At 33.5% G+C, this 23,832-nt stretch overlaps 1 protein-coding gene across 3 annotated transcripts in view; it reads left to right on the top strand.

Moving 5' to 3' along the window:
- Nucleotides 1-23,832, top strand: part of LOC114331429 (ribosomal protein S6 kinase 2 beta) — a 274,834-nt gene that overhangs the window by 160,995 nt on the left and 90,007 nt on the right. For all 3 annotated transcript variants that reach the window (XM_050655564.1, XM_050655565.1, XM_050655563.1), the window contains 2 exons: nucleotides 6,777-6,962; nucleotides 21,393-21,596. In XM_050655564.1, coding sequence (XP_050511521.1) covers nucleotides 6,777-6,962; nucleotides 21,393-21,596 — 390 coding nt within the window. The remainder of the gene's footprint in view (nucleotides 1-6,776; nucleotides 6,963-21,392; nucleotides 21,597-23,832) is intronic.

Genomic DNA, 23,832 nt, shown 5'->3' with positions numbered 1-23,832 from the left:
TGATAGTTTTTGACATATAAGCGATTAAAAATTGAAAAATTGCGAAATCGGCCATTTTTAACCCTCAAAAACTATGTGAAAAACTGAAAATTTGAATGTTGCCAAGGTAGGTAGATATTCTTTAAACATCGATTGATGAAATCCCGAAGAGTTTTTTGCAATACAATATTCAAAACTCCTTTGTTTTTTAATTGCTAATCAAGCGTGCGCGACACTATTTTCCACCGACATGCGACAGTATGGTGCAAATGAAATGGTTTACGAAATAACGAATTTATTCCTTTCATTTGCACCATACTGTCGCATGTCGCGTGGAAAATAGTGTCGCGCACGCTTGATTAGCAATTAAAAAACAAAGGAGTTTTGAATATTGTATTGCAAAAAACTCTTCGGGATTTCATCAATCGATGTTTAAAGAATATCTACCTACCTTGGCAACATTCAAATTTTCAGTTTTTCACATAGTTTTTGAGGGTTAAAAATGGCCGATTTCGCAATTTTTCAATTTTTAATCGCTTATATGTCAAAAACTATCATTTTTAGAGAAAAGTCACTAAAGACCTTTTCTGTTTGGAACGATCCAAAAAAACCTAAAAAAAAAATTCCATGCAAAAAAATAATTTTAGGAAAAAAAACAAAAGGAAAACGTTTAAAAAATGTTTGCCCACCTTTTGGTCCTGGCAACATGCAAATTTGTTAAGAGGAGTCCTTTTTGAGTAAGATTGTGCAAAAAATCCGAATCAGAATATTTTTACTAGCGGATGCGCCAGTGGCGACGCGTGACTTTTTCTGAAGTGTTCCCAAAACCAGATGCAAAAAATCTTATTTAAAGAAATGAAGATATTATGGCTAAATGTATATATACACTCACCGGCACAAAATTCCGCCACCCAAAATTTTTGATTAAGTTTGACAATCTACAACTTTATTATTTGTACATCGATTGCTATTATTCCGGTAAAAAAAATTTTGCTTAGATGGCAGTATATGGGGGTGAATGTAAGCGTTGTTTTTTCTCCTAACTTTAAAAAATTTTGTGGAAAAATTGGAGGACTGATTTTGCTTCATACTCCTTTTGTATTATCCTGGAGGTATCACTAAGGTCTTGTTTTTTGAATTATCTGAATATCTCTTTTCTTGTAAGAGCTGTAATTAAAAACACTGCTTTGAAGGTTTATTTAATTAAAAATATCAAACGCACTAAAATTAACAAAACAAAACAAATTTAACAAGAAAACAATTCAATAGCGGTTATGTCATGTCCACCTCTTGCAGCAACGACTGCTCGCAATCTGTTTAGCATCTAATAAAGATGTGCTTTCCTTGCCTGGGGAATAGCCCGATATTCCTCTACCAGGGCCATAACTGTACCAAAATTTCTGGAGGCCTAGGATGACGGCAAATAGCTTTTTTTATTCATCCCATAAATGCTCAATATGATTGAGATCTGGGCTGCATGCGGGCCATTCTAATCTTATCAATCCAACCTCAATTGTATGAGTCAATCAGTGTTTTTATTTACAAAAAATGGTACAGCTCTTACAAGAAAAAAGATATTCGGATAATTCAAAAAACAAAATGTTGGTGATGCCTCCGGGAAAATATGACAGGACTATGAAACAAAATCAGCTATTCCATTTTTCCACAGAATTTTTTAAAATTAGGAGAAAATACAACGCTTCCTTTCACCCCTGTACAATGACATGCAAGCAACATTTTTTGTTACCGGAATAATACCAAACAATATGAATACATGTACCTACCTATAAACTGGTGCAAGAATCTTGAAAATCGGAGCACAAATAATAAAGTTATAAATTGTCAAACTTAATCAAAAATTTTGGGTGGCGCAATTTTGTGCCGGTGAGTGTAGTTTCAATAATATCATTTTGTATATCACTTGAAACTCTCGAAAAAACAGATGTTTCTAGATGTTGACAAAATTTTTGATCTTTTTTGGCAATTAATGTTAACAATTTCCTGTAATTGCCTCGATTGTCAGAGTCGTCGCACTCAAAATGACCACAAAACGCTAGTTCTTGTTTGGCCCAAAAACATACAGTATCTGTAATAAGTGTGCTAAGGATATACCTATCTATTTTTTTAACAAACTCATTATGTTTAGCAATATTTGCTTTAAAAGCTTGGTTAAGAGAACTTTTGATTTTTGTTTTGCCAAACTGAATCAAATTGGGTATACATCTTACATGTAGGTAACGGAGAAATTTCATGTCTCCTTTTTAAAAATCTAACACTATTTAAATCGTGAACCTGGTCCACCCATTTTTTTTTAGAAACCAGAAGACATGGCCAACAATACAGTATATTTTTCTTGCAACCATAATATAACCAAGGATTTTCACTGTACCAACTAAATTTAAAATATCGAACTCCTTTTGTTGATTCTTGTTTAAATTGTTTAAAATAGGTCTTTCATTTTTAATCTCATTTTTTTCTTCAAAATTATACAATGAGAATTACTTTTCAAGTAGTTGATCGATTAAGAAGCGACACTCATCCATGGTTAACTGCACGGACACTTTTTAAAGGTACTGTCACCAATTTTAAATCTGGTAATAGCGCTACTGATACACAGCGAGCTTATGCCGTCGCTTCTTCAAAATTTTCAGTCACTAGCCGGTCCCGAGCGCCAGCGTGGATATATAACCATTGTAACCAGAAATGAGTCTGGTAACAGAGTATAATAAAGTGCAACTGAGTCACATAAACTCGCCAATATTTTCGTGTCTACGAGTAATAGGCTATTTACTGAGTTATTACCACATAATATAATAATATATTTCTATTGGTAAAAATATTGGTAAATAGAATTATTCATCGTCATAAAAGATTTATTTGCAAGATTTTAACTGTTACCAATGGTAACAGTGGTTACAGTGGGATGCGCTTCGCCAGTGGGATGCGCAGTGGCTTTCTGGACTATATGGGGAATAACAAATGACCATTAAAAAGTGTCTGCTCCCATAATGTACAGGGCGAGTTGTTAATTTGTATAGAAATTTGTATTCGTCATAATTTTTGAACGGTAAGATCGATGTGTCTCTTATTTTGGCCAATCGTTACACTATTACCACCCAATCAACTGATTTATTCAAACTAGAAAAAAAATCAGGTGCGGCTTTAAATAATTAGTTCGTTTTGGTCTTAGAAAAAATTTCACCCTGTATACGGTTTTTGAAAACTCTAATAAGAATTTTACAAATTAGACAAATATGCAATTAAAATGTCATATTTATTTTTTTCCCACACGATTACTTAATTTTTTATAAAAAAATCAAATTTGACTATGAATTAAAAGTTTGGTGAAGTGAACCATAGATTTAAAAACAATTAACTTTTCTTGCAAAATCTATTTTTTTAACAAATATTTAATTTATATAGTAGGTTCGCTAAACTCAGACACAACTGGCTAGTGATTTTAGTAAGTAATTTTGCCAATTTGGTAAAATTGGAATCAATCCTTGCGTTATTCATTCCTTCTAATACGGCCCAGAGTTCCATGGAATCGAATGTCTTATTGTAATCCACAAATGCCAAATGAAGAGGTTTATTGTATTTATTACACTTTTAGATAAGTTTCCTTATTATCTGTAGGTGATTTATGGTACCATAACTTTTGCGAAATCCCGCTTGTTCACCAGGCTGGTAACTATCGAATTTATTTGATAGTCTGTTGGTAATTATTTTGTACGCATGTGGTAACAGGCTTATTGGTCTGTAATTTTCGAGTTTCGAGTATAATATTATAGCGTTGATTGATAAATACTGATTGATAAATACCCAATATATATAGGATCTATTTTTTATGGCTCAGCATCAAACTCTGTACTCCAAAAAATCGAGAGGATCAAAAATAAGGCACTTAGGTTATGCACTGGTTATCTTCGTAGCATACCTATATTGGTCATAGAATGTGAGCTTAATGAACTTCCACTTTCATTACGCAGGGAATACCTAAGTGAGAAATTTATAGTTAAAACAGCGGTTAACGATAAACTGCTATTAAATAAAATTGTTCATTTAACCACCTCATACCTAACTCATTATTACTGGGAAAAAAAGAAACTGCTTTTAGTTGTGGAAAGCTTCCTCAACGTTTCTAATTCCATTGGCGACATACACCAAATAGAACAAAGCTCGTCTCGAAAGCTAAATTATGAAGATTATTTATCTCCAGTTAACTGTCATTTAAGTAATATTCGTGCGACAGACTTCCTTACTAAAATAGACCACCTTCAGTGTGTACAAAAAAACTGGGGGAGTTATCAGAAATTATATACGGATGGTTCAAAAATGGAAGGAAAAGTTGGATATGCTATATATTACCCACAAAAAAGTATAAAAATAAACAACAGATTACCTGATAAAATGACAATTTTCACAGCTGAACTCATGCAATCAAAGAAGCATACAAAATATGTATTAATCAAAAAGAACTCAATTATGTTATATTTACAGACTGCCAAAGCATTGTAAAGACATTGAAATATAATGTACATAATTTTGCAGAAAATTATATCATCAGTGACATCATAGCAATGAACAGTGAAGCTTTGAAATCGGGCAAAAATATAATATTGTGTTGGATAAAAGCACACATTGGTATAAAAAACAACGAAATAGTAGATGATCTGGCTAAAAAAGCAACAACGAAGGAATCCACTCTGCATACTTATCAACTTCCTATGGGAGACATAATTTCTATTATGAGATCTATCAAACGGACGAAATGGCAGGAACAATACAATAATTCAGACAAAGGAAATTATTACAAAAAAATCCAGCCTACACTTCCCATCAAGACATGGTTTAATCAAGTTTCCAACAGAGGCTTTATCAAAACTATTTGTCGAATAAGAAGTAATCACTGTCTGACTCCAGTCTACAAAAGAGAAATAGGACTTGTAGATAATGATGAATGTTTATGTGGAGAGCTAGCTGATCTACAACATATGCTGTTAGAATGTCCTTTACATTTTATTGAAATATCAAACTTTTTTGCCAATATAGTTCAAGTTAATGTACAATTTCCTTTTAATCTTATATACCTTTTACAATCAAACAATCTAGATGTTTATAAAATTTTGTACAACCATGTTAATTGTTTAAAATTAAAGCTCTGAGAAAAAAAGAAAAAAAAATAAAAAAAAAATAATAATTAAATAAAATAAAAAGTTACTAAGATCTAAACCTCCGCGAGGTTGAATCGGGTTTAGGTCTTAGCGCGATAAAAAAATATACAAAAAAATACATAAAAAAAACTAAAAAAAATAAAAAATGTAATAAAAAAAATGTTAAAAAATATATTAAAAAAAATAATAAAAAAAAACAGAGTAAAAAAAACTTAGTAGTACTAATAGTTTTAAATTTAGATACTAAGCATATATTTTGTAAAAGAGAGAATTCAAAACACATTGACTGGCCAGTTGGTTGCTTAAACCAGTGCCAATAAAACATAAACACACACATAAATACCCCTCTATATTTATCAATCAACGATTATAGTATGTACAGCTGATTCCTAAAAAAACTGATACGACTCTTAGTAAAATTTGATCTTATTAAGGGCCGGTTTCACCAACGACAAATAGTAGTTTATTCTATGAATAAAGTTATTCGACCAATAAACTGACATTTCTCCATTTTACTAACGTCAAATAAGACTTACTTTAATTATTTATCAAATAAATACTTACTGTTCCAACAAATTGGTAAGTAAATCTCGCCGTTAATATTAATGAGAAAGAAAATTCGCCAGTTTAACTTTAAATTGTCAAAATTATATTGAAACGAAATATTAATATAAACGTCTAATAAATTTTATTCGACGAATAGCTATTCATTGATTTATTTGTTGTTGGTGAAACCGGACCTTAGAGTCTGATTTTGAGCAGTGTATGATTGGTCTGACAGTAGATTATAGGTATTTATTATGACAGACAGATAATAAAATAAACAAACAGCCATTTTTTTAGGTTGAACAGAATAAGTTATTTGACAAATTTTAAGATTTGGCAGTGACAGTGACAGTATGTAAGTAATAAGTATTTATCCTTCAAAATACACTGCTCAATTTTCTACAAAATACGCTTTAAGAGGAAACAGTAGCGATCAACAGGTAGCGAAAACGCGTTCTAAGATTGCGGCTGTAATTTTGAATATTTTTTCGAGATATTTGGCACACGTATTCGTAATATAATAAAGAATGGCGGTACAGAGCCCAATCTGAAAAATATATTAATATGTGGAAATTACTCTGTAATTAAATACAATATTAAAAAAACGAGCCTGTACCGCCATTAAAAAGAACAAAAAAATACACTTTCTTCAAATAAATTTTTTTATCCGATGCCTACATTTTGTGTCATTTTGGAACTACTAATGAAATAAAAAAAAATTGTATTAGTTCCAAAATGACACAAAATCTAGGCATCGGATAAAAAAGTTTATTTGAAGAAAGTGTATTTTTTTGTTCTTCTTAATGGCGGGACAGGCTCGTTTTTTTTAATATTGTATTTAATTACAGAGTAATTTCCACATATTAATATATTTTTAAATTTGGGCTCTGTACCGCCATTGTTTATTATATTACGAATACGTGTGCCAAATATCTCGAAAAAATATTCAAAATTACAGCCGCAATCTTGGAACGCGTTTTTACTACCTTTTGATCGCTACTGTATCACCTTAAGAGTCGTATCAGTTTTTTTTTGGAACCAGCTGTAATATGAAATGTAAATATTTTTTATTTGCAGGTATTGAAGAAAGCTACTCTCAAAATTCGAGACCGCCACAGAACAAAGATGGAACGAAATATACTAGTGGACGTAGAGCATCCGTTCATAGTAAAACTACATTACGCTTTTCAGACTGAAGGAAAACTATATTTGGTTTTAGACTTCTTAAGAGGAGGGGATTTATTTTCTAGATTAAGTAAAGAGGTGAGTTTTCAGTGTATATTTTTTTAAGAAAATAAATATATTTCTTCTTCTTCTTTCTGTTTATAAGCAATTCTGCTTGTTCATTGGCGGATTGATACCTCTATGGAAGGTTGTCACTCCATCTTTTGCCCAGTCGGCCAATACTTCTTCTACCTATTGGTGATTTATCTCTTGCTATTTTGACCACACGTCAATTTTTCTCCCCCATTCTGCTTATGTGGTTATTCCATTATTTTTTTCTATTTTTTTTATTAACTCCATTGAGTACAATAATCTGCCCATTGGGCATTAAGCATTTGTTATGGTAAAAAAAATACAGATATGTAGAGAGTTACTCCAGTGAGTAACCTGTTTACAATAATTCTAAAATTAACATTTTATCAGTCTGAATACACTTGATTACATTCAGTTGGCCAAGTCGGGCGGCAGTTGCCGTTTTAGTCTACGCACTTCAAAGACGTCCCGCACATTTAATTGTCTAGCAAACGCATTAGGATGCACTAGCACTTGTTCACAGTATTTAGCACTAAAACGTTGTATGGCTTCTTTCACGGATTCTAGGGGATGTCGTGTTGAATCACCTATGTTGGATACACAGTAAGGCGCACTGACTATGGCACGCAGCACCTTGTTTTGGAATCTCTGTAAGATGTTTGTATTGGAGACGCTAGTAGTGCCCCATAGCTGAATCCCATAAGTCCATATGGGCTTGAGGATGGACTTGTAGAGTAAAATTTTGTTATCCAAAGATAGTTTGGAATTGCGTCCAATGAGCCAATACAGATTTCTCAATTTAAGTCCAAGCTGTTTTCGTTTGGTAAAAATATGTTTTTTTCCAAGTTAGACGGCGGTTCAAGTGCATGCCAAGATATTTAGCGTCCTCGGATTGAGGAATTGGACAATTATCAATATATACAGGGGGGCATGTTTCTCTACGTAGCGTGAATGTTACATGTAATGATTTCCTTCCATTAGATTTGATGCGCCATTGCTGAATTCTATTTAGGTTTGATTGAAGATTCCTTGATGCTGTTGATGGATCTGTGTGGGATGCCAAGATAGCAGTGTCATCTGCATACGTTGCAACTGTAGTTGTACTAGATGTTGGAATGTCCGCTGTGTATATAAGATATAGAATTGGGCCGAGAACGCCGCCTTGTGGTATGCCTGAGTGAATAGAATATATCTTAGTGTGCTCGGTACCGTGCTTCACAAGGAAGTGTATTTTTTATGTATAATGTAGGAAACAGAGGTTGAACCTTGCAAAATGGACACAAGTCCGGTTTTATTTTTTTTCTGTTATATCAAGGGGTGCTTATTATAAGACTAACTTTTTCTGAAAAAACTTCGCCCCTGAACCCCCCTTTTCACCCCTTTAAAGGGGGTAATTTGTGGTTTTTGTTAAACGTAGCCCTTCCTGTATCTTTTACAAAAAATTACTTTTATAGAAATATGAAGAGGATTATATTTTCTACGATTTATTTCCCGACAGCATATGTCTATCATCCACCGTTTAGCGGGGGTGGTGCACCAAAGTTGACAAGTTTTTAAATAAGATGTTTTTAAAAAAATATATATTTTTCCCTAACTGTAACGGAAATTAAAAAGAAATCCTGCGACTTATTCACAAATAAGTGACTGATTTTTTGGTATAGGTTTTACTTAAGGGCAATTGCCCTATTTTTAATTACAGGGTGTTACATTTTAAAAAACCCCTTTTTATACCATCTGAACTGTTTATGCTAGAGTAAAAAGACTTTCAGCGATTACCCATGTACTGGTGCTATTTACAAATTTGTATAATGCACCCCCATTTTTTCCCCGGAACCACCCAAAAAAGAAGAATTAATAAATAAAGTGATTTTCTTGGAATCCTTCACACACAATGCCCTTTATTAATATGCTTCATATATCATTATGTGCACGTTATTATTACCCATGCATGGACACCAAAAGCGATTTCCTAGTGCAACCCCTGTAGCAAAAAAAATAAATAAAATGGGGAGTTAAATTTTTTTTTTGTTTTTTGCTTTTTGATCCTAATGGGCATATGCTTCATTAATAGTGCTTTTCAAAAATATATATGGTTATTGCAACATCCCTGCGGAAACCACCCCTATCCTTGAAAATATACTGCAGAAACTACCCCTATCCCTTGGCGAGGATGTTTTTACGATTTTATCATTACCTATGCATTCTTTTTAAACAAAACTTATACTAGGTTAAAGACCACTATTTACTCTAAAAATTAGGTCCTATTCATTTTTTTCGTATAAGCAACCGTTACGGCAAAGTGGCGCCGTAAACCTCATATATGCTTTGGCCGGCTCCAGTTTTTGTTTTTTTTTCCGTCATTTGTTCGTTTTATTAATAAAGTACTTATGTAAAATAAAACAACACAGTGTAACCTACAAATTATGACCTATGCACATTTTACAATCTTTGCGCCCCAAAGCCACAGTGGTGGCCCAAAATAAATTTTTGCATATTTTCGCCACCTACACGCATTTTATTGCATTAATGCTACCTTAATAGCACAATATTTACCCTTAAGTGGTCACCTCCCCCCTCTCAAACCAAGTGATATTATATTCAAAGATTATAAAAATATTCATTTATTTTTATAGAAATTTAGCCAATTGGCACCTTCCTCCTAACGATGCTGGATCCGCCACTGTCGCTAAAGCATAAAAAGTACTCCATTCTTATTTAAAACGTCATAACTTACTTTATATTCAGATGTTAAACAGGCAGCATCGCTCATGTATCCTCCTACCACACATTCTTATACGCAGAGTCTAGTTTTAGTCTTTCTCACTACTTTACTATACTTTTAGTTAATTATATGCCTTGATAACCAAAAAATTATTGTTAGGTACTTACCACAGGTACTTCAAATTCAAATTCTTTATTTTCTTTCTGACAAACCTAGTTTGTATAGAATTAGTCATAAATATACATTCCTAAAAACTAAACAATAAACTAGACTAAACAAGACATAAAATGAAATGAATTTATAAGCTAAATGAAATACAGCTAATATCTAAGATCTAAAAAACTCTTCGACTGTATAAAACACTTTTTCACACAAAAATTGCCTAAGATTCCTCTTAAACACATTTATTGAACTGGTGGACTTTACATCTGTGGGCAAATGATTAAACACCTGTAGCTCGTATACCCTGGGCGATTTAAATTTAATGTTACCTTTTGAAAATTGTATATAAAATTTATTACAATATCTGGTATTTAAATTATGCATATCACCACTCGTTTTAAACTGATGTAAGTTATTAAAAATAAAAACACATAATTCAAAAATGTATAGACACGCCAATGTTAAAATTTTATATTTTTTAAAATATTCTCTACAACTAGTTAGTCGGGAGACACCAGCGACACAACGCAATATTTTTTTTTATGACGAAAATACATTTGCATAACCAGACATACCCCAAAAACATATCCCGTATCTTAGCCTGGACTCCACGAGTGCATAATATATCATAAGTAGCTGATTTTCCGTCAAAACATATTTTAAATTTCTAATTAGATAGTTAATGGAACTCAACTTCGAAACAACCGCTCCACAATGCAACTTCCAATCAAAACTTTCGTCGATCGTTATTCCCAAAAACCTGACTGACGACACCGTAGCTATTTTCATGTTGTTAAAAATAAACTGAAGATTTTGAAGGTATTTTTGTTTATGATGAAAATGTATAATACCTTGCGTTTTTTCTGCATTAAGATGCAACGAGTTATCACAAAACCAAGAATATAAAAATGAAAGAAAATCATTACATTGATGTTGTAGGATTACGTTGGATTTATTTGATAGAATAATTGACGTATCATCCGCATATATAGTGAAATTGACCGCTCTGTCCACTTGTACGATGTCGTTAATGTAGACTACAAAGAGAATTGGTCCTATTATAGATCCTTGGGGAACACCCATGTTTGTAGTAACAAGACTAGATTCACAACTGGTCACACAATCCTCGATCCTCATCTGCAGGCTCACATAATGTTGTCTATTGTTTAGAAATGACATAATTCACTGTAAAGAATTTTCTGTAATACCTATCTGTTTTAGTTTTTTAAATGATATTTCATGGTTGACACAGTCAAATGCCCTACTGAGATCACAAAATATTCCAATAGGACATTCGCCTGCATCAATCAAACTGGTTAAATGAGCATAAAATGCATGGACTGCCGTATTAGTAGATTTATTTTCTTGAAAACCATGTTGATTTATAGTTATGATATTATTGTTTTTTAGATATCCATTTAATCTCTTTAAATATCCATACTCAAATACCTTTGAAAATATACTGGGAATTGTTATAGGCCTATAATTGCTGACCAGTCTGGGATCTCCTTTTTTAAAAATGGGAACTACTTTGCCTGTCTTTAAGTAATTAGGAAAATCCCCATTGCAAAAAGACAAATTGGTGAGATAAGTTAAAGGATTGATTATAAAAGGTAAAACCTTTTTCACCAAAAATGCAGGTATCTCGTCAAAACCACTACAGGATTTGTTTTTAAGTTTACACTGCAGGAGTCCGATCAGTTCGTGCTCAGTAAATGGGTACAACTGAAAGAAATTTTCATGATCTGTAATAATTGACTAAATGTCTTTGTCTACTGTATTACAAGGAATTTTCGACACGATATCAATGGGTGCATTTTTTAAAAATGTGTTAATTGGGGATTATTGTTAATTCTTGGGGATCTATAATTATATTATTGTCATCATACATTAAACAAGTATTAGCATTGTTATTAGCACTTTTTGAAAAATCATTGACAATTTTCCACGCGATTTTATTAGGATTATCAGACGAAGTAATGATTTTCTGGTAATAATCTTTTCTTGTTTTGGTCAAAAGTTTTCTATGTTTTTTCCTTTGTTGTTGATAAAAATCTCTAATAATTGGTACTGCTCTTGATAATGCGTGTAAATTTCTTAATTCAAAACTCGATTTTCGCACTTCACTATTAATCCATTTATTTTTAGTTATTTTGATTTTTTCCTTGTTGATGGAAAGCTGTTATTAAAATGATACAAAAAGATATTTATAAAAGCTTGAAATGCTAGATTAGTGTCTAAGATTCCATAAACACTATTCCAGTTTTCGTTAATGAGGTTAACGATAAAGTGATTTATCGAGTCCTCACCAAATTGTCTTTTTTGTATAAAGTATGACAATTCCGTTTCAAAGTCAAGTTCCACCAAAACTGTTCTGTGATCTGATACAGTGTTGTCAAGTACACATGACAAACCGGAGTTCGAGAAATTTACAAATACATTGTCTAATGCAGCGGTTCTCAACCTTTTTTACTCATCGACGCACTAACGTACTCCTTACAGATTCGCGACACCCTTATAATATAAGGGTACATATTATGTACAAATTTTTGCTAGTGGTAGGTATTTTCATAATAAGAAGAATATATATTAACTCTTTATACATAAGTACAGATGAATATATATACTCATAAGTACAGATGAATATATTAACTTTTTATACTTTATTGCACTTATTGATTGGTATAACGTGGTATATACCTAATAGTTAAAAAAATGATTGAATGCATGATTGGTATATTATAACAAGTAAAAAAATATAAATAAAAATATCGTATTCGTAATTCTCGCGACACACCTGATAGGTTCTTCCGGCACACCAGTGTGTCGCGACACGGTGGTTGAGAACCGCTGGTCTAATGTTGTAACGCTGGTATCTGTGACCCTAGTTGGCCAATTAACAAGATTAAAATTAATATTAAAATTCAGTAAAGTACTTACATAGTCGCTTGGTGTACTTTATGCACCACTTAGTAATACGCAGCAACAATGACGTCTAATATAGTCTTAAAGTAGTGAGAAAGAATAAAACTTGACTCTGTGTATAAGAATGCGTGGCAGGAGGATACATGGGCGACGCTGCCTGTTTAACATCTGAATATAAAGTTATGACGTTTTAAATAAGAATGGCGTACTTTTTTATGCTTTAGCGACAGTGGAGGATCCAGCATCGTTAAGAGGGGGGTGCCAATTGGCTAAATTTCTATAAAAATAAATGAATATTTTTATAAAAAACCAATACAGAAGTAAAAACTTCGAGATGTATTCTGGTATAAAATCGTTTATTTAAAAACTATAAAATGTCATCGAATGCAGAACGTTTTCGTTCTAAACAGAACATCTTCAGTGCATCCTACCGAGTATTTTGAAACTAGCACACCGTAAATAGTGTTAACATCATCATATATGGTTTACATAATGTAATATGTTAAAATGTTATGACTACAAGTCGATGTTAATGGATAAAGTGGAACACATGCTAAAAGGGTGCCATGGTTCCCTGCTCGAAGATACTAGGTACTTGCCAATTCAATGGGCACAGACCAACTGTGCCCATTGAATTGGCAAGTACCTAGTATCTTCGAGCAGGGAACCATGGCACCCTTTTAGCATGTGTTCCACTTTATCCATTAACATCGACTTGTAGTCATAACATTTTAACATATTACATTATGTAAACCATATATGATGATGTTAACACTATTTACGGTGTGCTAGTTTCAAAATACTCGGTAGGATGCACTGAAGATGTTCTGTTTAGAACGAAAACGTTCTGCATTCGATGACATTTTATAGTTTTTAAATAAACGATTTTATACCAGAATACATCTCGAAGTTTTTACTTCTGTATTGGTTTTTTAAACTATGGTATACAGCCAACTATTGGGATTTTCCCATTGATTGAATATTTTTATAATCTTTGAATATAATATCACTTGCTTTGACAGGGAGGGAGGTGATCACCCCATACCCCTCCCTGGATCCGCCACTGCTTAGCGACCACCTAAGGGTAAATATTGTGCTATTAAGGTAGCATTAATGCAATAAAATGCGTGTAGGTGGCGAAAATATACACAAATTGGTTTTGGGCCACCACTGTGCCTTTGGGGCGCAAAGATTGTAAAATGTGTATAAGTCATAATTTGTAGGTTACACTGTGTTGTTTTATTTTACATAAGTACTTTATCAGTAAAACGAACAGATGACGAAAAAAAAACAAAAACTGGAGCCCGCCAAAGCATATATGAGGTTTACGGCGCCACTGAGCCGTAACGGTTGCTTATACGAAAAAAATGAATAGGACCTAATTTTTAGAGTAAATAGTGGTCTTTAACCTTCTATAAGTTTTGTTTAAAAAGAATGCATGGGTAATGAGAAAGTCGTAAAAACATGCTCGCCAAGGGATAGGGGTAGTTTCAGCAGTATATTTTCAAGGATAGGGGTGGTTTCCGCAGGGATGTTGTAATAATTATATATATTTTTGAAAAGCACTATTGATGAAGCATATGCCCATATGGATCAAAAAGCAAAAAACCAAATAAATTCTCAACCCCCCATTTTATTAATTTTTTTGGCTACAGGGGTTGCACTAGGAAATCGTTTTTGGTATCCATGCATGGGTAATAATAACGTGCACAAAATGATATATGAAGCATATTAATAAAAGGCATTGTGTGTGAAGGATTCCAAGAAAATCACTTTATTTATTAATTCTTCTTTTTTGGGTCGTTCCGGGAAAAAAATGGGGGTGCATTATACAAATTTGTAAATAGCGCCAGTACATGGATAATCGCTGAAAGTCTTTTTACTCTAGCATAAACGGTTCAGATGGTATAAAAAGGGGGTTTTGTAAATGTAACACCCTGTAATTAAAAAAAAGGCAATTACCCTTAAGTGAAACCTATACCAAAAAATCAATCGATTATTTGTGAATAATTGCCGCAGGATTTCTTCTTAATTTCCTTTACAGTTAGGGAAAAATATATTTTTTTTTAAAACATCTTTTTTAAAAACTTGTCAACTTTGGGGTGCCACCCCCGCTAAACGGTGGATGATAGACAGATATACTTGATATACCAGAAAAAAAAATAAAACCGGACTTGTGTCCATTTTGCAAGGTTCAACCGTTGTTTCCTACACTAGTAGGATTTTAAGAGCTGGAAGTGAGGATAGGGTAGGAGCTTCTTTAATTTTATTTGTAGTCCTGTGTGCCATACCTTGTCAAAAGCCTGAGATATGTCAAGGAAAGCAGCAGAACAGTATCTTTTGGCGTTAAAATCCTTGTTTATTTGGTTGACTAGCCTATGCACTTGTTCTATCGTTCTGTGTTTGTATCGGAAACCGAATTGATGTTCTGGAATTATTTTTATGTTCGCTATTATCGTTTTCAACCTTTTTACGTACATTTTTTCAAATACTTTGTTAATCATAGGCAAAAGGCTTATAGGCCGGTATGAAGATGCATTTTCCGGTCTTTTTCCGGGTTTAAGGATCATTAGGATTTGTGCCACTTTCCATGAACTAGGGAAGTAGTTTAGGCGCAGAATTGCATTAAATATAATGGTTATTAGTTTTATGCACTTATACGAGACTTTTAGAATCTTGCCAGAGATTAGATCAAATCCAGGGGCTTTTTTGATGTTGATTTCACCTATTATTGTTTGTTTTACTTGGTTGACTGTAAATTTCGTGTGGTGTAAATCCATCTGAAATGGTGCTCTTAGGAATCTGGTTAGTTCTGTTTCTTCCTCTGTAGATACTGTAGAAGGGTATGTCGTGAATACTTTTTGAGGGTGCTTGCCAAAAAGATCAGCTTTTTCTTTGTCGTTCCTAGCCCAGGTGTTTGCTTCATCTTTGATTGATGGGTTATGCTGTTGGGGCCGTTTAAGTTTTTTCGTGGCTTTCCAGAGTGAGTATTCTGTAGCTTCAGTTGGTGTTAAATTTTCTAAATATTATTGTATTCCATGGTTTTCTTCTTCATGGATCAATTCCTTTAATTCCTTTGTTGCTTTGTTAAGTTTTTTCTTATTTTCGGCTGTTCTTGACTGTTGCCAATTTTTACGTAATTGTCGTTTTTCTGAAATTTTTTGTTTAATTGTGGGAGACACATTATTTCTGTTTGGAGATCGTCCGTAGCTGGGAGTCGCATACCATGCAGCAATTTGTACGCTTTTTGTTAGGTTGTCTACAGCTGATTCTAGTTGGAGTTCATTTTTCAAGGACAGATTTAGTGAGATCAGGCTGTCTAGTTTTTCTCTAAATTGGGAACAGTTAGTCTTGGTGTTATGCAAAGTTGGTTGATGTACTTTGTTTAAGATTTTTTCGAAGATTGTTATTATAAACGGTGAGTGGTCTGATGATAAATCGAAGCATGATTCAGCTTTACATTTTTTGGTATCGATGTCTTTTGTGATGCAGAAACCAACGGCACCAGCAGAAATTTGTTGTAGGTTATTTTCTACCATTGCTTTAGCTAATTATCTGCCTCTTGGTGTTTTTAGTCTAGAGCCCCACATCGGATGTTTTGAATTATAATCTCCACCTGCAATGAATTTGTTCCCTAGAGTGTTGAAATATTCTAGGAAATGTTCTTTTTTAACGACATGTTTAGCTGGGCAGTATAAGGTAGATATTGTTATTGGGCCGTATTTTTTTTATATTAAGTGTCCATTCATGAGGCACTAATGTACAGTGTACACACTGTACGTTACATTGTCTTCTAATGTCTTCATTCCTCTTTCGATCTCTCAGCGTATTTCCTGTAATTCTTCTCAGTATTTCCATCTCTAGTAGTCTCGTTTTCAGTAGTCTTTGTGTTGTGGCTGTGTCGGGTCTTGTTTCTGATGCATATCGTCATTATTGGTCTTACACTAGCTTTATAAATTCTTGATTTCATCTGAGTGTCCTTATGCCAGTTTCGCCATATAGTGTTATTAAGACAACCAGCCAGTCTATTTGATTTTTGTACGTGATTTCTCACTTCTTTGTCCAGGTTTCCGTAGCTTGACAATGTAATTTCAAGGTATTTTATTTCCATTACTCGTTCAATACTGATACCACCAATTTTTATTTTACAACTGATAGGTTATTTTCAGATTACTATTATTTTAGTTTTCTGAGATGAAATTGTCTTCTTGAATTATTTTGCTCTTATGTTAAATCTGTCAGACTATCTTCATCTTGGGCTATCAATATTGCGTCGTCTCACAGTGTGTCGATTAGAACAAGCTAGGTGGACAAAATTATTTTTCATCATATTTACATTTGTATCGAGCAATAATATAATTTGATAATAAAATAAATCATTTTTATTAGTTAAAAACTGAATCGAAGAGGTCTAGAAGCCTAGAAAATAAATAAAAAAAATTAAAAACAAAAGTTTTTCTATATTTAATACATTATAAATACAAATACATAAATATATAAATAAATATTCGTCTGATTTTGAAGTAGATTTGACAGAGGTTGAGACTCTACTGTAGAAGCTATAATCAACTTTAAAACCTCGGGGTACAATTGACCAGCTTTTTTGTTTAGAATTTCTCTGAGGCTATTTATCAGTGGATCAGATGTTGTGATCAACATTGAAAGTAAATCTGTAGTCGTGGCAATACGTGAACAGTCTCTGGTGTATTGCTCCGGGAACTTGCGGCATTATTTGTTCCTTGCTTCTTGAGCTTCTTTTGAAAGCGGTCCAAGTGGAACTAATGCTGATTTGATTACAGTGGCTTTCAGTACCATTATACAGTGGCTTTCAGTACCATGAAATGGCTCTTATGGCTAAGAAAAAGTTCCCTGCATTCAAGACAGAAATTTTCAAATCTCAAAAAAAATGTTGTGCTCGAGTGTTTTGCTTATAAGTCTTATTATCAGTGGAAAAGGTGCAGATATTACATGTAGCAAATTTAGCCCTGGTACAAAAGGGTCCAAGTCATTGCCATCATTTGAAAGTTTCAAAACGAAGGAAATTCATTCGTTCATCATACAAAGTTTTTTTAATATTGTTTGTTTATCAGATACATTTATTAAATTAGAAAAAAATAGCACAAATATTATCCATCTTCAACGATTAATCTGTATACATTAAAGAAAAAAATTTCGTGTGAAAAAATGATGAACGGAACTCAACTGATTTATTCTATTACAATAAAATACGTACCTTTGGACACTGTTACTAAAAAAATAATGATGTGCAAGCGTGTGCAGGTTATAATAAGTATTATTATTAATGGGAAAGGTGCAGCTATGATATATTGAAAATTTAGCCCGGGTACAAAAGGGTACAAGTAATTGCCACCCTTCCAAAGTTTCAAAACGAAGAAAATTTCCTTCGTTCATCATAAAAACTTTTTTTAATATTGTTTGATTATTAGATAGATCTATTGGATTAGAAAAAATGAGCACTTACCAGCATAGCCATTAGCCATCTTCAACCAATGTTTTTTTTAATTAAGGAAAACATTAATTTCGTGTGATTGAAATGATGTACGGAATTCACCTGATTTATTCTATTACAATGAGAATACGTACTTTTGGGCTCTATTACTCAACGATGGGATGTGTTAGACATGAACAAATATTAAAGTATCATGTTTTGGGGTATTGTTTACAATATTCAAATAATAATTCTTTTAATTTTGAATATGACTTTTGTCCACCTAGCTAGGCTCATCGACGCACTGTGGCTTCTGCGTAACAGAGTATTTTTACTTCTTTGTTTCCCATTCTGTAGGTCTGTTCAACAAGATACCAATTGGGAACAATATAAAAACCAAATTAATGCAGAAATTGACTTAAAAATATCATTAAAAACAAAAACAGAGATTGAAACTGCAGTAAATCACTTAACAAACATCATCCACACTGCTGCGAAAAATGCAACACCAGAAATATCAAATCACAAAAAAAAATCAACACTGCCCATTAATAATAAAAAAGAAAATAGCTGAAAAAAGAAAACTCCGAAGGATTTGGCAGCGTAATAGACACCCGACAAACAGGAGAAATTATGACAAAGCTTCTAGAGAATTGAAAGAGCTTATAACAATATAAAGAATGCATCATTTAACGAATACTTAGCAAATCTGACAAGTACAGAAGATACAGACTACTCATTATGGAAAGCGGTTAGGAACTTAAAAAGACAAATTGAGCAAATTCCACCAATTCGTAAAAGAGACCGAACATGGGCACGCACTGATGAGGAAAAAGCAAATACCTTCCGAGAATATCTGGAGGAAGTCTTTCAACCTCTTCCATCGCAAAATACGCCTGAAATAGAAGCTAAAATCAAAGAAACTCTTGGAGCTCCACATCAAATGTCTCAAATTCCAAAACTCTTCAAAGTCAAAGAGGTACATGAGACAATCAGAAGAAACTTAAATCCAGATAAGGCTCCAGGGTTTGATCTGATTAAAGGCCGTCTTATTAAAGAGCTCCCAAGAAAAGGGATCGTGCTAGTAACAACAATATTCAACGCAGTGCTACGATTAGGACACTTCCCTGCCCAGTGGCAAGTTGCCGAGCTTATACTTATTCCGAAATCTGGAAAAACAATAAATGAAGTAACTTCATACAGACCAATCAGCCTGCTGCCAGTCCTTGGTAAACTCCTAGAAAAGCTACTCATAACCCGACTGACTCCCATAATAGAAGAAAACCACCTGGTTCCTGAACACCAATTCGGATTCAGAAAGGATCATAGCATAATTGAACAGATACACAGAGTAGTGGACGAAATAAATGAAGCATTTGACTGCTTCGAAAGCAGTTACTGCACGACTGCTTTCTTAGATGTGAGTCAAGCCTTTGATAAGGTTTGGCATGATGGACTACTGTTTAAATTAAAAAAATCACTCCCCCACACACTGTACATTATTATGGAATCCTACCTAAAAGAAAGATATTTTATTGTAAGGTACGGACAGACAACATCAGAAATCATATTGATAAAGGCAGGGGTTGATAAATCATATTGATAAATCAAATGGAAAATGTGGTGAGCAACTTGGACAGTCCATAGCGGCCAGCTTTTGAACTGAGTAGAGAGCTGTAGAAGAGTTTGCTATGGAACTCTAAGGACCTCATTGCCTTCCTTATGTATGAACAGAAAACAAAAAAAGTTGTGACTGGCTAAATGACACCCAAGTCTATGCCATAAAAAAAAAGGCAGGGGTACCACAGGGCAGTGTTCTTGGTCCACTTCTCTATCTTATGTACACAGCTGATCTTCCAGTAAGCAACCAAACAATCACAGCTTCCTTTGCAGACTATAAAGCGATAATGGTTAAACACAAAGACCCAGTCATAGCCGCAAGAATTCTCCAACAACATCTAGTGAAAATTCAGGACTGGACAAGAAACTGGAGAATTAAAGTCAATGAAGTAAAATAAGTGCAGGTTACATTTGCCAAATGCAGAGGTACAGTGCCACCTGTTACACTAAATGGACAAGATCTGCCTCAATCTGACAGCGTTAAGTATTTAGGGATGCACTTGGACAAAGGACTGACCTGGAGAAAGCACATTTTTAACAAAAGAAAACAACTTAGCTTGAAACTCAGCAAATACTACTGGACAATATGGACATATGGTATACAACTATGGGGTACGGCTGCAAACTCAAACATAGAGATATTGGAACGCTTCCAGTCGAAGGTACTACGGACCATAACAAATGCACCTTGGTTTATACCAAACGGAGATATCCGAGACGATCTTTCAGTAGCCACAGTTAAGGAGATAGTGAGTGAATACAGCAGCCGCTATTTGGTAAAATTAGAAAACCACCCAAATAGTCTTGCACTGAACCTGCTAGATAATAGTGAGCATACTCGGGAGACTGAAGAGGCACAAACCATTGGAGCTACCATATAGATTCTAAACAGCAGTGAAGTTTAGTGCAGTGCAGTGAAGTACTTACCCTTACAGGGCACAGTTCAATAATTTAAGAGACTAGTGGAGTCTGTGATAACAAATCCAAATTTATACATACACCCCTCTGAACAAACATGCTTATAATTTTTATGTATTGATTGCATGTAGTAAATATTCTATAATAAAAAAAATCTGTAGGTATCCTCTTCCTTTGTTGACGCTTTTAATGATTTCATCCTAATATTATTATTATTCCTACAAGCATAGGACTCAATGAGTTTCCCTGTCTTATTCCGCTGCCTATGTCTATAGGTTCTGTAAATTGTCCTATTCTGACTTCAATTTTGTTGTTTTGGTAGATGTTTTCAACAGTTTTTATGATATCAAGGGGGCTTCTCTATTATACTGAAGATGGATTACATCTTTGGATATTTGTGGTGTTTCCGGTTCTAGCGTCATTTGTTCTTCCTCTGCATAGAGCTTTTATAGATAGTCAATCCATGTACCTTTTCTATGTGTCCTATTTCCTATGGTTCTATTAGCTGCTTTACCTCCGTTCTTTGACCTCATATAAAGCACCATATTTCCTTTTGCAGACCATAACATTATGTTTCATTTCTTTCGAAAAACGTTCCTAGTGATAGAAATATATTTCTGAATAATAAAACTTTTTGTAGGTTATGTTTACTGAAGATGATGTAAAATTCTACTTGGCTGAATTAGCTTTAGCTTTAAACCATTTACACTCTCTTGGGATTATTTATAGAGATCTCAAACCGGAAAATGTGTTATTAGATTCAGATGGCCATATAGCACTAACGGATTTTGGACTTTCCAAGTTACCTTTAGGAGAAGGAAAAGCGTACAGTTTCTGTGGAACGGTAAGTACAACTTAATATGCCGCTCATCCGAAAGAAAAGTGTCCCAACACAAAAAACAGCTTTTTTCGAGGGAGACAAAAATAGATTTTTTAGATCTTAATTTAACTGTGAGTTTTAAACGGTAACTGCTAAAATTTATAAATTAAAAACGAAGAATATGGATAAATGAATGTTTCTAATTGTTTAAGAGGCAAAACCAAAATAACTATGATATCTGAATTAACAAAGAAGAAAGATCAAAATTTTGAGTTATATTACTTTTTTGAAGTTACATTTCTTTAGGCGCGATTGGGAGAGAATGTAAATATGCGCGAATTCATCAAAATTATTGGTGCCACACGCAGATACATTATACGTTAGCTCTGATTGGGTATTCCAATGACATGTCAAAAATTATCCAATATGGCGGCTGTGTTTAAAGAATGTGTTGTCATTTTGATTATTATGGTTATGGTTGTTAAGTTCTGTTTTAAAAGTTGTGAGAATAGAGACAAAAGTGAGTTTATAGTTGTACTGGCTTTTTAAATAGTTTTTTATATATATTTTTGGACTTATTACTATAGAAAAAAAGTACGTGTGTGTACTTTGTACACACCTTAGAAGTTATACTTGTATTAAAATTGTGTAGAAAATCTGTCGTTTTTTTATTTTCTATGATTCCTCAAGGGAAAAGCAATTGCTGGGAGGCTCCAGTTCATCAAAAAATGACGGATTAACGTTACCTATTTATCGAGAATTTACCATTTTTAATGATTTTAAAATTTGACGAAAATACAGCAAAAAGTCGAAATATATCCCATGAAAAAATTATAGTATAAATTTTTTGTCGAAAAACGACGTTTTTTAAAGTTTATATGATTCCTCACGAGAAAAGCAATTGCGTGGACTATGCTTCAGTTCATACAAAATGACGTATTAACGTTATTTTTAATTTTTGGTATTATATTAAGTATTAAAATTAGTTTATTAAAGTGTTTAAAATATATTTAATGATTAAATATTTAGATGGGAAATAAGCCACAATTAAATTGAAAAAATAATTTTATTAACGTTTCGACGCCCAAATCGGGTGCCGTTGTCAAAATACATTTATAAAATATATTTGTTTCGTTGAAATCATAAAAATAGAAGTACAACTTCTTACGTGCGTACAAAGTACATACACTCTTTTTTTAATATTGGCCACTTTTTTTAAATTAACGAAAAATATCTTGTCCAAGTAAAAAGAGGAGCGTGACTATTACATATCGCAACCAAATACCATCACCTGATATGTGGCGAACACCAAGGTAGTATATACAGGGTGGTCCTTAAGTCATCATTCTCTTTGCCCTATCCCTATGCGGGGTCGGCTTCCCTAATTGCATTTCTCCACACAATTCTATCTTGGGCCATATCAATGTTAATCCCCTTTACCAACATGTTCTGCCTTATCGTCTCCCCCAGGTCTTCTTTGGTCTTCCTGTCCTACTCCTTCCAGGAATCTGCACTTCAGCTATTCTTCGTATTGGGTGGTTAACGTCTCGACGTTGAACATGACCAAACCATCTTAACCTATGCTCTCTCATTTTGGCATCAATTGGTGCCACACCTAGACTTCCCCTAATATACTCATTTCTAATTTTATCCTTCTTTGTCACTCCACTCATCCATCTAAGCATTCTCATTTCCGCCACATGCATTCGCTGTTCCTCTTTCTTTTTCACTGCCCAACATTCAGTTCCGTACATCATAGCTGGTCTTATGGCTGTTTTATAGAATTTTCCCTTCAGCTTCATTGGAATTTTTCTGTCACACAACACACCACTCGCTTCTTTCCACTTCATCCATCCAGCCCTAATTCTACTGCATGCATCTCCATCTATTTCTCCATTACTCTGTAATACCGATCCTAGGTACTTAAAACTATTGCTTTTTACAATCATTTCACCATCCAAAGATACCACTTTATTTGTAGTAGCTCCATCTTTAAATGAACATTCCAAATACTCTGTTTTTGTCCTACTAAGTTTTAAACCTTTTTCCTCCAGAGCTTGTCTCCACTGTTCCAGTTTTTGTTCTAAGTCTCTTTCTAAGGGTGGTCCTTAAGTAATTGTACAAAAAGAAACAGTAGATTCTACACTCTAAAATATTACGATTTAACCCAACTTACTTTAATAAAATGTTGATATTAAGAAAGATACAGGGTGGTAAAGTTGAAATTTAAAATTTAATTTTTCGCCATAACTTTCATGTT

This window comes from Diabrotica virgifera, chromosome 7 (genome assembly GCF_917563875.1).
Source record: "Diabrotica virgifera virgifera chromosome 7, PGI_DIABVI_V3a".
Lineage (NCBI taxonomy): Eukaryota > Metazoa > Arthropoda > Insecta > Coleoptera > Chrysomelidae > Diabrotica > Diabrotica virgifera.
This window is presented reverse-complemented; position numbering and strand designations above follow the sequence as displayed.